The following is a 17,172-nucleotide window of genomic DNA, read 5'->3' as shown; positions in this document are numbered from 1 at the left end:
TTTAGTTTTCTGATCATAAAAGCGATATATTAAAAAGCAAAACATGCCTACCATGGATTATTTGTTAATAATCACAAATAATGCCACCACTGAGAGATATTACTGTTAATATTTTGGTAGAATTCTTCCCAGTCCTCTTATATGCTTTTGTTGTATATTTGAGATCATGCTTTAAATTCATTTTGAATATTAATATTTCACTTCTAAGCATTTTCAATGTTACTTAAAATTTTACAAACTTCATTTTTAATAAGTCAGAAGTAATTTGATATTTGAATCATTATAGATTATGGGTTATCACTGGTTTTGAAAAATATTCTTTTTTTTTTTTTTTTTGAGACAGAGTCTCACTTTGTTGTCCAGGCTAGAGTGAGTGCCGTGGCGTCAGCCTAGCTCACAGCAACCTCAAACTCCTGGGCTCGAGTGATCCTTCTGCCTCAGCCTCCCGAGTAGCTGGGACTACAGGCATGTGCCACTATGCCCGGCTAATTTTATATATATATATATATCAGTTGGCCAATTAATTTCTTTCTGTTTATAGTAGAGACGGGGTCTCGCTCTTGCTCAGGCTGGTTTTGAACTCCTGACCTTGAGCAATCCGCCCGCCTCGGCCTCCCAAGAGCTAGGATTACAGGTGTGAGCCACAGCGCCCGGCCTTGAAAAATATTCTTAACTGGGAGAGTCAGTTTCCACATTTGTTCATAGTTATACCTTGGCACACTGACACAGACAAGGTAACTCCAACCTTAAAAATATTAAGAGTCCCATCCTTATTAGCATTCAGTGTCTGTCTTGAAAATGAGCATCATAGTAACTATAGAAACCCAAGCTCCTATTTAAGTATCTAGGTTTTTCTTTATATAGACTCCATTATCCTCTTTAATTAGGAATACATTTATGTAGGCACTTGTATTTGTTGAACAAAGGAATGAAGGAAAAGCCATTCTTTGTGAAGCTAAGTCCATAGTGGCTGTTACCACACACAGCCAATTGCAACTCCAAGAGTTAATTATTTCTCAACAAGATTGTAGGTGAAAACCCAAATGACCAGAAACCAGAAACAATGCAGAGAAAGCTGATTAGTTACAAGGACTTAAAAGTCTTATTTGGAAAAAAACCTTCATTATATATAGCAACAAGAACCTCTGCTACAAGCACACTAGTACATGCTTATGTAGCAGCTAAGTGTCACCACTTGTCTGTGATGGACCTTATGAACTATTAATGATCAGTCTAAAGACGGAATGAACTGTTGAGTTGTGAGACAGGCTGAAATACTTGTGCCCTGCAGGCAAAGCAAAATCCCAAGTTGCCAGGTAACTTGATAGAACTTGGCATGGGACTTAGAAGGATTTGGAAGGTTTTAAATAATATTAGTGCAAGATGAAGGACAGGCAGCACTTGCTAATCAAGATGCTGCCACCTTCCTTCTGTTATGTGTTATAAGGCCATTGTTTCATTATGCAGTATCATCTGTAGCTTGATTGGATTGTGCTTTATATGTTTTTTTCTATTTAGATGGTAAGCACCATGCTCACTCAATCTGCTGCTGTTTAACACTCTACTATTAGGGTCTTGGCCAACATAACTGCAAACATATAAACTCTCAAAAGAGGTGTCAACATTGGAAAGGAAGAGAAAGAACTATCATTTTCAAACAATATATGAATTTATCAAGAAAAAATAAAATCAGTTGAAATATGGTAGGTTGAAATAATTCAGATAGGGTAGCTAGATACAGGATCAACATACAAATATAAATAAATTGCTATTTCTATGAGCCAGAAAATACCAATTAGAAATATAATAGAAAAAGGGGACCATTTACAATATTTTAAAAAATTTATAAAATGACTAGTTTTAGACCTAATAAGAGATATGCAAGACCTATATGAAAAAAGCTATAAAATTTTACTGAAAGACATAATAGCTTAAATAAATGGACAGCATGGTGATACAAGAAAAGATTTGATACTGTAAACATGTCAATTTCCCCCAAGTTGATCTACAAATTCAATGTAATCCCAATCAAAATTCCTATATGTTTTTAATGAGCTCAATAAGTTCCTTCTAAAACTTATGCAAATTAAGAAAATGTGTAAGAAAGTCTAAGAAATATTTGAATAATGAACACTGGAGGACTGGGCACAGTGGTTCACACCTATAACCCTAGCACTCTGGGAGGCCAAGGCAGACAGATCGCTCAAGGTCTGGAGTTCGAAACCAGTCTGAGCAAGAGTGAGACCATGTCTCTATTATAAATTGAAAGGAATTAATTGGCCAACTAAAAATATATAGAAAAAATTAGCCTGGCATGGTGGCTCATGCCTGTAATCCCAGCTACTTGGGAGGCTGAGGCAGAAGGATCGCTTGAGCCCAGGAGTTTGAGGTTGCTGTGAGCTAGGCTGACGCCATGGCACTCTAGCCCAGCCAAGAGAATGAGACTCTGTCTCAAAAAAAAAAAAATTACATTTAGGAAATAAAAACTGATTTTCTGAAGTAGAGCGAAAAAAGTTTAGCTGGGCAAAATATTCTTGGCTGGTGGACGAGAATATAATTTGCATATCAGTAATCTTAAAATTGGAGGGATGAGGATCAGACCTCTTATTAAAATACTGTGTTTGGGATGGGTGCAGGAGATCACGCCTGTAATCATACCACCTTGGGAGGCCAAGGTGGGAGGAGCACTTGAGGTCAGGAGTTTGAGACCAGCCTGAGCAAGAGGCACACCCTGTTTCTACCAAAACTAGAAAAAAATGAGCCAGGCATGGTGGCCAACGCCTGTAGTCCTAGCTACTTGGGAGGCTGATGTGGGAGGATCTGCTTGAGCTCAGGAGTTTAAGGTTGCAGTGAGCTATGATGATGTCACTGCACTCAACCTGGACAAAAGAGTGAGACTCTGTCTCAAAATAAAACAAAAATAAAATACTGTGTGGGAGGGATGTTCACAAGATTTTTATGTTTAGCAAAAGGAGGCCTAGGTTAAACAAAAAAGGTTAAGAAATATTCAATGAAATACCCCCCATTAAAACGGTATGCAAAATGTTATGAAAATGTGCATTTTTCTGGGGAAAAGATCTATGTAGAGTTCTTCAGCTCTTCCAAAAGGTTCTTAATCAAAAAAGATTAAGAACTACTGTTGTAGACCAAGAAAAGCACGGCAGCTAAAGATGCAGCTCAGGGAGTGCAACAGAAACTCAGCAGGAAGAAGTGGAGCCAAAGAAACAGGAAAACTGAAAGTGGCAATAGTATCATAAGATACTTAAGGGTTTTAGATACAACGAATTAATGGTAGCTACATTATAATGATTGTGCTAATTAATGTCAATTTTGTAAAACAAATTTGTTTATATTTGTTGTCATGTGTAAAACTTGCACAAAAGCATTTGTCATTTTGGCTTAATTACTTTGTTGAGTAAGTAAAAGGATTACTGAGTATGAGCCCAAGGTAGCCAACAGGAAGGGTTTTCATTTAAAAGCATCTGGGAGCTAGCATATATCCACGATATATGCTAGTGCCTTAGCTATGACCTGTGGGAACAGGGGAGCTGCTGAAGCTAGTTGGAAATTAGGATCTGCTTAGCAAGAATGGGCATGCACAGAGAATCAGAGCACCAATCAAAACAAAACTGGTGTCTAGGATACAGGAAACATTCAGAACCATCTCAATGTCAGTCAAGAATAAATGCCAGTGTCCGGGATGTAGGATGGAAATTCAGGAATGAAGGACACCGAAAGAACCACTCGTCGTGAAAAGCCATATACTAAAAACAATCCATAAAGAAGCATCATTTTGAGCAAGATTTCATGTAGAGATTAAACTACATTCCTCTAGTACATGTTGGCTTGGGAGCTTGTGCCACCCATAGTGACAATAGGATCTAAAAGTGATTGTCCTTGAGAACGGTAGGGGTTGTATCAATGTTTGGGGAAGGTGCTATGCAGCTGGCATTTAGTGGGTACAGAAGAGGTAATTCAGACATCCTGAATTTTTTTTTTTTTTCAAAAAGTTTCATCAGAAGTCAGCTATTTAAGAAAAGGTTGTTACAGAGAGGAAAGCTTAAGTGGATTAAAGACTCTGTCTTGATTTTATAAAAGAACATACTTTGTTCAGTGTCTATATTATATTGCAGCTACCTCTGCAGTCCAACACCAAAACCACAATATAACCAAGGACATTTGAGACTCCTTTTAACAGAGGTATTCACACTAAATTGACAGAGGCACATGAAATTTAGGGACCTCACTGAATTTCATTAACAAAGGCTGTTTTAAAATTATTTAATATTTCCATCCTATCTACTTAAAGCATTTTTTGGCACCATAAGAATTATTATGAAAATCCTCATTTGGGGGTTACTGTTATCTTTCCATCTTATTCTGATGTTTCCTCAGAGATGCGCCACACAACTCCCTTCTAGCCTGTTGTACTCCATTTCCAATCCATCCTTTAGAGATTGAATTTCTGCCTCATATGGTGAAGTTTCAAGGTAGAAAATGTTTTCTGTGATACTTTGTCATCGGTTGTACCTCATCTCACAGCACTACAGGAAAATTTTTTTAAAAGCTCAGCTCATTCATGAGAATATCACATACCCCTTATTTTCATACCCAAATGTCTCATATTCATAAGCTTCCACATCTTATTTATCTTAAAGCTATATAATCTGTCTTTCCAGGTTTCCTCCTTCCCTCTTTTGCTTATCATAAACAAATCAGTCTAGCCTGTTACTAGTTATCCTAACACAGCTTCTTTAAACCTAGTGTCCACCTGTACCTCTGCTCTTTTAACTTCCTATACTTTTTGCACCATGTAACTCTCTTAAACTTAAATTCATTATTAGTAGCTTATCTGCAAAAAAGGAAAAGGGTTATCATGTAGTTGAGAGCTTCAAAGTAGGGAAAGACTTGGGGTCATGGGAGAATGCAGTTGAGAATTGCCAGTGGATTCGTAAAAGGACAGTCAGTGGAAATCAGACAGCATGAATTTGTACTGGCTATGGTCACCCTGGTTTCATGACTTTCCAACCACAATACAGGCAGCTCAGAAGCAGAGAAACAAAGATGGAGAGACTAGGGCTAATGACAGGTATAGCAAACATGGTTACATCTCTCCTCTGCTTACAATCCTTCGAAGGTTTCCCATTCCTTAACATGAACTTCAAGATCCTTCGACATCTGTCCCTGCCTGTTTCTTCAGGCTCCTCTTGTTTCACTGCCCCCTTGGCTTTGGAAGTCCCATCACCCTGGTCAATTTCTTGCATCTTCATGGCTTTTGCATATACTGTTCCTTTGGTCTGTCATCCCTATCTTTATTTCCTACCCTTTGCTTCAGCTTAAAAATCACTTCCTCGAAGCTTTTCTGATCACCAAATCCCATCTGAACACTCTATCGATATAGTCTCTCAACATGTTTTTTTTTGTTTTTATTGGACCTATCATAATTATATTTATATGAATATCCTCATTTTTTATATATTTTCTTAATCAGCTGACTTTAAGTTTGATGAATATCCTTTTCATACATGGAAAACAGCTCCATGGAGGCAGGCACTTGGTGTATTTCATTCATTGCTGAATTCCCAACACCTAGCCAAGCACCTGTCACCAACAGGAAGAGGTGTTCAATAAATTTATTGAGTAAGTGAATGAATGGCAGGAAGATTTAGCTATAGGACCTTGGGGAAGCTTTTTGTTTGTTTGTTTGTTTGTTAAACTAGATCTCCATTTCCTCATCTTTTAAATGGGGATAAGGATAATAACCTTTAACCTCAGAATTCCTGTGTGAATTTAAAGAGACAATACGTGTAACATGCGAGCATGGTGGTTGGCACATAGTAAGGAGTAGGAAATGTTAGTTATTACCATCATTAAAAATAAGCTCTAGGAGCAACTGGAACTCTCACACGGTCCTGGCAGGAGTGCGAAAACAATACAGCCACTTTGGAAAACAGTTTACCAGTCTCTTATAAAGTTAAACACAGACACACCATACAACCCAGCATCCCACTTCTAGGTATTTATGCAGATGACATGAAAACTTATGTTCACACAAAAATCTACACATGAATGTTTATAGCAGCTTTATTCATAATTGCCAAAAACTAGAAACAACCCATATGTCCTTCAACCAGGGAATGAATAAACAAATTATGGTATATTCATACAGTGGAATATCACTCCGCAAAGAAGAAAAAATGAACTATTGATACATGCAACAACATGGATGAATCTCAAATGCATTATACTAAGTGAAAGAAGCTAGACTCAACAGGTGGCATAATGTGTGATTCCATTTATACGACATTCTGGAAGTGTCAAAACTACAGGGACAAAAATCAAGTCCATGGTTGTAGGTGGATGGGGTAGGACATAAGGGAATTTGGGGGGGATAATGGAAGTGTCCTGGAAATAGATTGTGGTGGGGGTTACATGACTATATGCATTTATCAAAACTCAAGACATTGTAAACTAAAAGTGTGAATTTTACTGTATGTAAATTATATCTTAATTTTAAAAATTAAAAATACTCAGGACAGGCAGATGGAATAAACTTTTCCTTTTTTAAAAAAGGCATTTATGTATTATTATAAAAGTAGTATAGGCTCATTGCAGACATTTGAGAAAATGAACCAAGAATGTACATTCTATCACCTGCAGAAAGTAATATTTTCTTGCTATCAGTTTTATAGGCACAAAACATACATGAACTAGGACCATATTGTACATTTTTGTTTTCTGAAATATATGATACAATTTGCTTTCTGAAATATATTGTACATTTTTACATATCATTAAAAAATTTTCCAGGCCAGGCATGGTGGCTCACGTCTGTAATCCTAGCACTCAGGGAGGCTGAGGTGGGAGGATTGCTTGAGCTTAGGAATTCAAGACAGCCTGAGTAAGACCCAGAGCCCTATCTCTACTAAAAATAGAAAAATTAGCTGGGCATGGTGGTACGCACCAGGCCTGTAGTCCCAGCTAGGGAGGCTGAGGCAGAAAGATCACTTGAGCTCAAGAGTTTGAGGTTGCAGTGGGCTATGATGATGCCACTGCACTCTAGCTTGGGTGCAGAGCAAGACAGAGCAAGACTCTATCTCCAAAAAAATCCAAACCATGATTTTATGAAATCTATAATATGTTGTTGTATAGCTGATTTACATTTTTAATTTTTATTTTATTAATTTTTTCTTTCCCTTTTTTTGGCTCCTCAAATTTCAAGTTGAGGATTTATTTATTTTTAGAGATGGGGTCCCGCTATTTTGCCCACTCTGGCCTCCAACTCCTGGGTTAAAGCAATCCTCCCACCCCAACCTCTAAAGTAGCTGGGACTACAGGTGTGGGGTGCCACATCGGGTTCAATTTACATTTTAAGCATTCCTTTATTGTGAGAAATTATATTTTTATACAATTATCATTTCATCAATTAAAAATAAAAGAAAAAAGACTGGGTGTGGTAGCACACAGGTGTAATATCAGCATTTTGGGAAGCCAAGATTGGGGTGTTGGGGATCATGTGAAACCAGGGGTTTGAGACCAGCCTGGGCAACTTAGTGAGACTGTATCTCTATAAAAATATTTAAAAATTAGCCTGGTATGGTAGTGAGCACCTGTAGTCCCAGCTACTCAGGAGGAGTTTGACCTTAACAGTGAGCTATGATCACTCCACTGTACCTCCAGCCTGGGTGACAAAGCAAGACTCTGTCCCTAAAAAAAAAAAAAAAAAAAAAATTCTTCACTGCAGAAAAATAGCTCAGTAGTAGGCCAGGGACTCTTCCCTCATAGGGTTTCACAACGCTCAACTGGTAAAGCAACTCTTCTTTTGGCTGCAATTCTCTCACTGTTTTAGTATCTGCAGAAAAAGTGGTTCCACAGGGTGATCTGGCTTCTTTCTCCCTTTGCAGTGCATAAGCGCTAAGACACCCTAATATTTCCTGTATTACTAGCTTACATTTGCATAGTGCTTTTAATATTTCATCCTCACCACATCCATGCAGGGTAAGCAGAGCAGATGGAGTAGATCTGTTGTTCTAGATCACACAGCTTCTCGATGGTAGAATGGGACTTAGACACCTTGATATTCAGAATCTCAGAAAGTAAACATTTCCCTAGCATTAGGGCACTGCCTAATCTTGCTTTTTATTTTATTTTATTATTATTATTTTTTAGCTTTCTCAATAAGGAAGCTGCAGTCACCCCCAGAAAAAACTGTGCCTGGTGACCTGGCACAAGGGGAACTTATCCCTGTCAAGTGGACACTGTCCCATCTTACAACTGTCCTTGGCAACACTGCCACTTACCGGCTGGGGTCATTTCATCCCCGATGGCAGGGGGACACTACTGCCACTGACCAAAGGGGCCCAGGGAGCTGAAGGGTCACCGGCTTCGCTTCCCCGGGGAAGTAGCCGTCCGTCGGTCGCAATGCTGCAGGGGCTTACACCCGGCGGGAGGCGGGCCCTTTTCCCCCGACACCGGGCCCTCAGCGGAGGGCGCGCCTTATGCGACGTGAAGAAGGTCAGTCCTCCACTATCCCAGAGTGCCCCGGATCCCGGAAGTGCCAGGCTTCCCGGAAGTGCCGGGGTGGCTGAGAGAGCTGGAACTTGCCTGGCGGCTGCAACCGGAGGGTTGCTGCTCTGGGGTCTGGGGGAGGGCTGGAGGTTTGAGTGGGGCTTGGGGTGGGGGTCGCAGGAGGCTGGGTGGCGGGATGATGGAGGAGGAGGAATTGGAGTTCGTGGAGGAGCTGGAAGCCGTGCTGCAGCTCACGCCCGAGGTGCAGCTAGCCATAGAGCAGGTGAGCGTCCCGCCCCCTCAGGAGAGAGTGCGGAGGCTGGGGCAGCTCTGGGCCGTGGGACTTGCGGAGGGGCGGGGAGGAAGCAGTCTTTGGACAGAGAGGTGAGGGCTATGTGCAGAAGGGAAAGCGAAGGCTTGCGGGAAGATGGAGATGGAAAGGGGTTTCTGAATCAGGGGAGGGAAGGAAAATCCTTTCTAGGCCGTGATTGTCTTTGGAGAGTGGTGCGTCCTGGTGGGTTTGGGCACAGGAACTCTTAGAGAGGATGAACCGAGAAGGGACCCCTTGGGTGGCAGCCTCACATTCTGGGCGTTGGGAGGGGGGGGGGTTCATTGATTTACCAGTCTAGTGCCGCCGCTGCTGGTTCTTAAGCTAGCCCCTTGTGAGTGGCTTGGAATTGGGAGAATGGTGTCAGTTTGATTTCTGAAGCTGATGGCAGAGCAGAGAGAAAATGTTGAAAAATAACCATGTTAAAAGGTTGAGAATTCCTGCGGTTCATTAGTTTGGGGAATATTCCCAGGAGTTCTCTCTTCTTTGCAGGAACTCTTTAGTTGACTAGCTGTCCTTTCAAGTTTATTGAATTTTTGACGGTAATTATGTTAGGAATAGTCATTTCTTGTACAGGCCTTGCTCCCTTGATCCATTTACAAGCTATTGCTCCTGACAAAGAAAGAAAATCTCCCTTAAAGGCATTGTCGTGGAGTTATAATTTAAGTAGAGGAGGGTTATGCCTCATTTAATGACAACTGGGAAGTTTTCTGAGTAAAACTTTGATTCTACTACTACCAGTAGTTAACATATATTGACCATTAATGCTTACCATGGACTAGGCATCGTGGCCCACACCTGTAATCCCAGAAATTTGGGAGGCCAAGGCAGGAGGATTGTATGAGGCTAGGAATTTGACACCAGCCTGGGCAACATAGTGAGACCCTATCTCTACAAAAAAATTTGTTTAAAATTAGCTAGGTGTGGTGGTGCATGCTTGTAGCCCTCCACTGGGGAAGCTGAGGTAGGAGTATTGCTTGAGCCCAGGAGTTGGAGGCTGCAGTGAGCTATGATTTTGCCACTGCACTCCAGCCTGGTGACAGAGAAAGACCCTGTCTCTTAAAACAAAAACAAAAAACTTACTATGAGTCAGCCACTACCACTGTGCTAAGTTATGTATCTATATTGTCCCATTTATAGACTTTGTTTTTTGGGGTTTTTTTTGTTTTTCCTTTTTGAGACAGGGTCTCTCTCTGTTGCCTGGGCTAGAGTGCTGTGGCGTCAGCCTAGTTCACAGCAACTTCAAACTCCTGATCTCAAGTGATCATCCTGCCTCAGCCTCCTGAGTAACTGGGACTACAGCCATGTGCCACCATGCCTGGCTAATATTTTCTGTTTTTAGTTGTTTAGCAAATTTTTTTCCATTTATAGTAGAGATGGGGGTCTCGCTCTTGCTCAGGCTGGACTCGAACTCTGAACTCAAGCAATCCTCCCGCCTCGGCCTCCCAGAGTGCTAGGATTACCCATTTATAGACTTTGGATGTGTGCTTTTCTAGGAGTGGTTGTATTACACAAACCACATTTGTGACATTCTGAGGATTCCAAATGATTAGGCAAAGCTTTTAGTGTTCACGCCACACTGCTCCACCACTCACCTCCTTTTGCTAGAAAAAGACATTTCAGTTGCTCTTTGGACCTAGTGGGCTCTAATGGAAGAAACTAGTAACACAGTTATTCTTTGACTGACAGGGTTATCAGAAGAGCACATTTAAGATAAATGTTTAAGAATAAGTTTGAATTATAGCATAGGATTATCTTGTAAGCAGACACCTTGATGTCAGGATGAATTCAGAATTATTTCTTTTTTTGAGATAGAATCTCACTCTGTTGCCCAGGCTAGAGTGCCGTGGCATCAGCCTAGCTCACAGCAACCTCAGACTCCTGGGCTCAAGCAATCCTTCTGCCTCAGCCTTCCGAATAGCTGGGACTACAGGCATGCGCCACCATGCCCGGCTAATTTTTTCTCTATATATTAGTTGGCCAATTACACCGCACCTGGCCAGAATTCAGAATTATTTCTTAACTTTAGCATTCTAAGACTGAATGAAGTTCTGCAGACAATTATGCAATAGCATATTTGTAAAGAGTAGAGGTATGTGAGGAGTCAGGAAGGGTTAGTATAATGGAATCACATTTTACTCAGAGGTTAAGTTCCAAAGTCATTGCAGGAGGTGTTAATCACTGCAGACATGTTACCGTTGAAATTCTTTAAATTGCTCCTAAAGTATAGTGTATAAGCATCTCTTTGATAAGTCTAGTGCTCTTAGTTTTTTCCTCCAGCATTAGAACCAGTCACTCTTTTTTCAGTTATTACTGGATGAAGTAGTTGACTTGTGTTAGGGGCCTTGTTGTATGAAAACATATTAAAACCTAAGATAACACCCAGGAGTGGTAAGAGAAATGCAGAAACTGAGACCAACTCGAGGACTTGAACAATTCACATCTCTTATATCATGTTCATGATGGAGCATACCGTTCATGGCAGGCCCAGTTGCCTGCATTCTCTCTGGTGAGCACACATAATTGAGCTTGTATAAATTATGTGTACATATGACATATCTCCACCATAAATGTATATTTCGGAAATAGAAATACTAAGCATTTTTAAAAATGAACACCTTTACTTCTTCTCACCACCTGCCCGCCACCTCCCCTTGACATTGTAGTAACCAACTCTAATAATAATTATCTTAGAAGACATTTTGATCCTTTGACACTATATTTCTTCGGAAGGTTTCTTCCAAGATGAAATTGCTTCCTGCAATTATAACTATCTTGAGCTGGTGAAGTCCAGAAACCAGGGTATCATTTGACTGGTTTTATAGCCTACCTTGCTACATGTTCTTTAGGTTGTGACTTTGGAGGGAGTTAGTTATATTTCTCATAGGTGGTTTTCCTTATTTTGTTAACCTGAGTGCCAGGTCTCCATTTCTTAACACTTTACAAATTGCTTCAATGCATAGTGAATTGTACTGCTGGGACATCATTGAGATACGGTACATAAGTCTGTTATCAAGGCTTCCTTAATACAACTATGTCATCGCCAGTTTAATCTAGTAGTGTCCAATGCCTGCTGACTTTTCCTTGTCCTTATGATTTCGTTGATATCTGTGGAACTTTTCACATTTGGACATTCTATTAAGTTGTGCCAAGATGTTAAGACTACAGATGTTGAAAATTAAAGATTTAACAGATATTTTATTCAATATCTGTTTTGTGTGAAGTGTTAGAAAATGAAAAAAGATTTGGTACTTGTCTTCGGGAAACTTACTATCTAATAGAAAAGAAATAATATTTAATACATAAAACAGAGTAGAAAGATGACAGTTTTTTTTGTTTTTTCTTTAGAGACAAGGACTCATTCTGTTCCCCGGGCTAGAGTGCAATGGGACAATCAGCTCACTGCAACCTTAAACTCCTGGGCTCGAGCCATCTTCCTGCCTCAGCCTCCAAGTAACTAGGACTACAGGCGCGCACCACCATGCCCAGCTAATTTTTTTTTTTTTTTTTTTTGAGACAGAGTCTTGCTTTGTTGCCCAGGCTAGAGTGAGTGCCGTGGCGTCAGCCTAGCTCACAGCAACCTCAAACTCCTGGGCTCAAGCAATCCTACTGCCTCAGCCTCCTGAGTAGCTGGGACTACAGGCATGCACCACCATGCCTGGCTAATTTTTTCTCTATATATCAGTTAGCCAATTAATTTCTCTCTATTTATAGTAGAGACGGGGTCTCGCTCTTGCTCAGGCTGGTTTCGAACTCCTGACCTTCAGCGATCCACCTGCCTCAGCCTCCCAGATTGCTAGGATTACAGGCGTGAGCCCGTCTAATTTTTGTAAAAATTTTTTATAGAGATAGGGTCTTGCTATGTTGCCCAGGCTGATCTTGCACTCCTGGCCTCAAGGGTTCCTCCCTCCTTAACCTTCCAAAGCACTGGGATTACAGGTGTAAGCCACCATGCCTTGCCGACAGTTATTTTTAAATCCCCTATTTTTAAAAATTTATTTTCTTTTTAATTGACAAATTAAAAAATATATAAATATTTATGGTGTACAACATGATGTTTTGATATATAATCTTCTCTTTTTATATAGGTATTTCCAAGCCAAGATCCTCTAGATCGAGCAGATTTCAATGCTGTTGAGTATATCAATACCCTGTTCCCAACAGAGCAAGTAAGTATAGAGTTTTAGGTTTCCTTCATTTCAGTGGCTTCTGGCTCATCCTGAATGTTATGACTGATGTGTTATACTACATGATCCAAGGGCCCTTGATCAACAAGTGAGAGTTAAATTCAAATCAAACTCCATTGTTACCAGTGGGGGCAGTTAGCTAAGTTATGTTAGAGTGGAATTCTTTGCATGATGAGCATATTATTAGAAATTGTACCCTTAAGTTGTAAGAGACTCCCCCCCTAAATTTTCTGTTGTAAATTGGAAAGTGAAAGGATTTTTATAATGTAAAAAAAAAAAAAAGGTGGGGGAGTGCGAGTCAGGCAGGATAAGCCCAGAGTCATGAAGCCCCTTTTGCCCCTATTTCAAGATGTAAATTTTTAGACCTTGTGTTTTATTTTGTTTTGTGGGGCAATTCACCTACACAGATGAGTTTTTCTTACAGAATTGCTTTTGGGTGTTTGAGTGAGAAGTAGATCAGAATTAGAAGCAGCACAGTTGGAGAAGGGCAGCTGCAGTTCTGTTCAAATTTTCATTTATTCATTCAGCAAACATCCAGTGGGTACCTGCCATGTGTTGTCAGTCACTGTGCCAGGTGCCAGGGATACAGTCATGAGTAAGACCCTGTGTGTGCCCTTGAGGTGTGCATGGTCAAGTGGAGGGAGAGACACTGGTGAACGCTGCTGAGATATGACATGGTACAATGGGGAACAAAAGAACAGTTCTTCCTAGTAAAATCAAAACCTCAGAGAGGAGGTAGTCTGTCTGCCAAGTCTCGGAGGATTTATTCATTCATTCATTTAGTCAGACTCAGTAGTCATTTATTAAGTGTCTATTAAGTGTACGTTTATTAAGTGTCTACTGAGTGCTAGGCACTATTTTTAGTAGCTGGGAAGAAATAACAGGTAAGTTCCTGGTCTCATGGGGTCTATCTGGGGAGGAAGACAAGAAATAAACCAACAAATAAATACACAGGAAATTTTCAAGTGTGGTTGGTTAATGCTCTGAATCAAAGCAGGTGCAAGGATAGAGCATGATGGCATGGGGTGAGGAGTTCTTTAGAAAAAGATAGCTTAAAGGGATGCTCCCTCTGAAGCTGTTCTCGTTAAGCTGAGACCTGATAGATATGAAGGAGCCAGGCTTGTGACGATCTGGCGGAACACTATTCTAGCCAGAGGGATTAGCCAGGAAAATCTTCCAGGATGACGAAGGAAAGAAGGTCTTTCTAAACACAGGGCAAAGGCTCAGAAACAGGAAACACAAAGCCTGCACAGTGATCAGAGCCTCATAGGAAATGAGGCTGAGGAGGTTGACAGAACAAGGATCCTGAAGGATCTATGTATATCCTTTAGGCCTGCGGTCCCCAAACCCCTGGCCGTGGCTCAGTATTGGTCCGTGGCCTGTTAGGAAACAGGCCTCGTGTCACTGCCTGAGCTCCACATCCCCTAAAACACCCATCCCACCCCCACCTCCTCAGTCCATGGAAAAATTGGCTTTCCTGAAACCAGTCCCTGGTGCCAAATAGGTTGGGGACTGCTGCTCTAGATATCTCAGTGAAATATTTTTTTACAGAACTGTTTTCCACTGGGCTAATATTAAAGCCTGCATCCCCAAAATGTTACGTACGTATTCTAGTACCAATCTTAAATAGATTAAGCTTTAGTAGTATTTTCTATGTAAGTAAAAAATAAAAATAGAGGTTTTAATGGTTTTTTTCTAACGTCCCAAGGAATAGTATGGCAAACGCCATACTCTGGAGACAGTTACTGTAGGCAGTGGGTGTTCATGGAAGGACTTTTGACAGGGTCATGACTAGAGGAGATTCATGTTCCCATCTGGCAGCAGAGTGGGAGTTGTACTTGGGGGGAGGTAGGTGAGACTGGAGGCAGGAAGACCATTGAGGAGACTAATGTAATTGATCACTTGAGAGAGATGATAAAAGCCTGAAGGAAGGCTGTGGGGTGGAGAGAACAAGATCTGAGACCTATTTAGGGGACAGAAGTCACACAATTTGGTGCCTGAAGGGATGAAAGTAGAGGCTCACATAGAATCCAAAATTCACTCATTCATTTACTCAACAAAGAAAACCTACTCTGCCTACCTTTATAAGAAATTCAGGGGTAGCAGGGTGAGCAAGACAGGCATGGTCCTTACCAACACGGAGCTTACGGTCTATCTTGATAGGTAATGACACAATTAACAGATTATAAGTAAATTATGAAGTCACAATAACTTGTTTGCATAATTATTAAATATAACTTGCTCTTAAAAGAGTCCTCACATCTACCACAACTATCATAATAGCTAACATTTATTGGATGCTCACTGTGTACCATGCACCATTCGAAGCACTAAGCTATGATAAATTCTCACTTTGTTATCGTTCTTGTTTAACACTGAGAATAAAGAGGCCGGGAGAGATAAAGAAAGCTCAGCTTAGATATCACAGCATTGCCATGAAGGTATCATACCAAATACAGTGGAAGCAGAACACACAAGGCCTGAGTTTAGTCTGAAGGATCTGAGAAGGCTTCCTTCCCTGAGGAAATGGCATTTTAGTAGGGCATTCTAGGCCAAGTTAAGGCTTTTGAGCTTTGATTTCTAGCCTGATAGACTGGGTGGGTACTGGCACCTTTACCCAATGTTAAGTGTGAGGAGAAAGCACAGGCTTTCAGTGGTAAGTGGGGTAGGGGCAGGGTGTAAGGATGAGTTCAGTTTTGAACATATTTGGTCATCCAGGTGGAAGTATATAGCTGGATATTTCTGGAGCTCATAATCTCTATCATTGTCAATATCTTGGCATATTTCCTTCCAAACTTTCTAATGGACTTAACTAATTTTTAAAATAAAGTTTAAAAATGAAATGCTGGGTGATTGTCTTTTTTGAGATTTCACAAATGAGCTATAAAGAGCTCATCATTTTTTATAAAAGGGGAACTTCAGGAATTAGCTGGAGATAGACATTTGGAAACAAACCAAAACAAGTGTTAGATTTGAAAATTATGTAGGAAACCACCAGATTCTCATCTCTTCTGATTTGTTTATTTGTTTTTGTTAACTCCTGAAGGTAGGACAAGACCTTTCTTATTCCACAGATTCAGTTATATGTCTTGTCTAATTATGCCCCCATGAACTTGATAACGTGGTGAAGTTTCTTAGGGTAACTCAGAAAATTTATGACACGGGGTCACCTTTATTCCCCTGGTCCCAGAGTCAGACTTAACAATTCATCTACCAAACCAGATTCCCATGGACTTTAATAAAAAGAGGATAGAAAGCAGTGGCATAACTTATAATTTCTGTTAACTACTGCTAGAACTTGGGCAAAAACCATCTATATGCCTTGTTGACCTGCAGTAAATACTTCTTAATTATGAGTTTAGATCGTTTAAAGTAGGTATCAATATATCAAGAATAGACTTAATAGAAATGTTAAATGCTTGAGGTGATGGATATCCTAAATACCCTGACCTGATCATTACACACTCTATGCACATAACAAAATATCATATGTGCCCTATAAATATGTACAAATATTATGTATCAATTAAAAATGCAAAAAGAAATGTAATGTTATTCTGAGGAGGAAGGTGTGTATGTATTTCTTTTTTGTTGTTGTAATGTATTTTTATTTTATTAGCGTATTATGGGGTGTATTTCTATTAAGTGGCAAGTACTTGTGTGTCTGTGGTTGTCTGGAGGCTGTAGTGTAGACTGAGATCCCTAGATGTGTCTGGGAGGAGCTCAGGTTTTTGCATTTAACAGCATTTAACAGAAGAGTAGCTAGGTTTGGTAATGATGGTCTTGAAAACCTTTTTAGTCTCTAGTGGTAAATTGAAAACAATCAGTTGTCCTGTTTTCATTGGAAGTTTGATTAGGGGAAAGTAGGTGAAATTGATGAAAAACTATTATAAAACTAATTAGGAACTTTTGAGAAAAGAGTCATATGGGAATGCTTGTAAAGAATTTTTGGCCAGGCACAGTGGCTTATCCCTGTAATCCTAGCACTTTGGGAGGCCAGGAGTTCAAGACCTCCCTGAGCAGCATAGCAATGCCCTGTCACTACAAAAAATAGGAGAATTAGCCAGATGTGGTGGCATGTGCCTGTAGTCCCAGCTACCTCGGAGGCTGAGGCAGAAGGATCACTTGATCTCAAGAGTTTGAGGTTGC

The 17,172-nt window shown here is 40.3% G+C and overlaps 1 protein-coding gene across 1 annotated transcript in view; it reads left to right on the top strand.

The window, feature by feature from the left end:
- The first annotated feature begins 8,635 nt into the window (after window positions 1-8,635).
- The window catches only part of VPS53 (VPS53 subunit of GARP complex), a 156,173-nt gene continuing 147,636 nt past the window's right edge, over window positions 8,636-17,172 (top strand). The window contains exons 1-2 of the mRNA XM_075994275.1: window positions 8,636-8,791; window positions 12,925-13,005. Coding sequence (XP_075850390.1) covers window positions 8,705-8,791; window positions 12,925-13,005 — 168 coding nt within the window. The 5' untranslated portion in view covers window positions 8,636-8,704. The remainder of the gene's footprint in view (window positions 8,792-12,924; window positions 13,006-17,172) is intronic.

The sequence above is a fragment of the Microcebus murinus genome, chromosome 18 (assembly GCF_040939455.1).
Source record: "Microcebus murinus isolate Inina chromosome 18, M.murinus_Inina_mat1.0, whole genome shotgun sequence".
Lineage (NCBI taxonomy): Eukaryota > Metazoa > Chordata > Mammalia > Primates > Cheirogaleidae > Microcebus > Microcebus murinus.
Note: the sequence above shows the minus strand (reverse complement) of the source record. Positions and strands in the feature narration are given on the sequence as shown.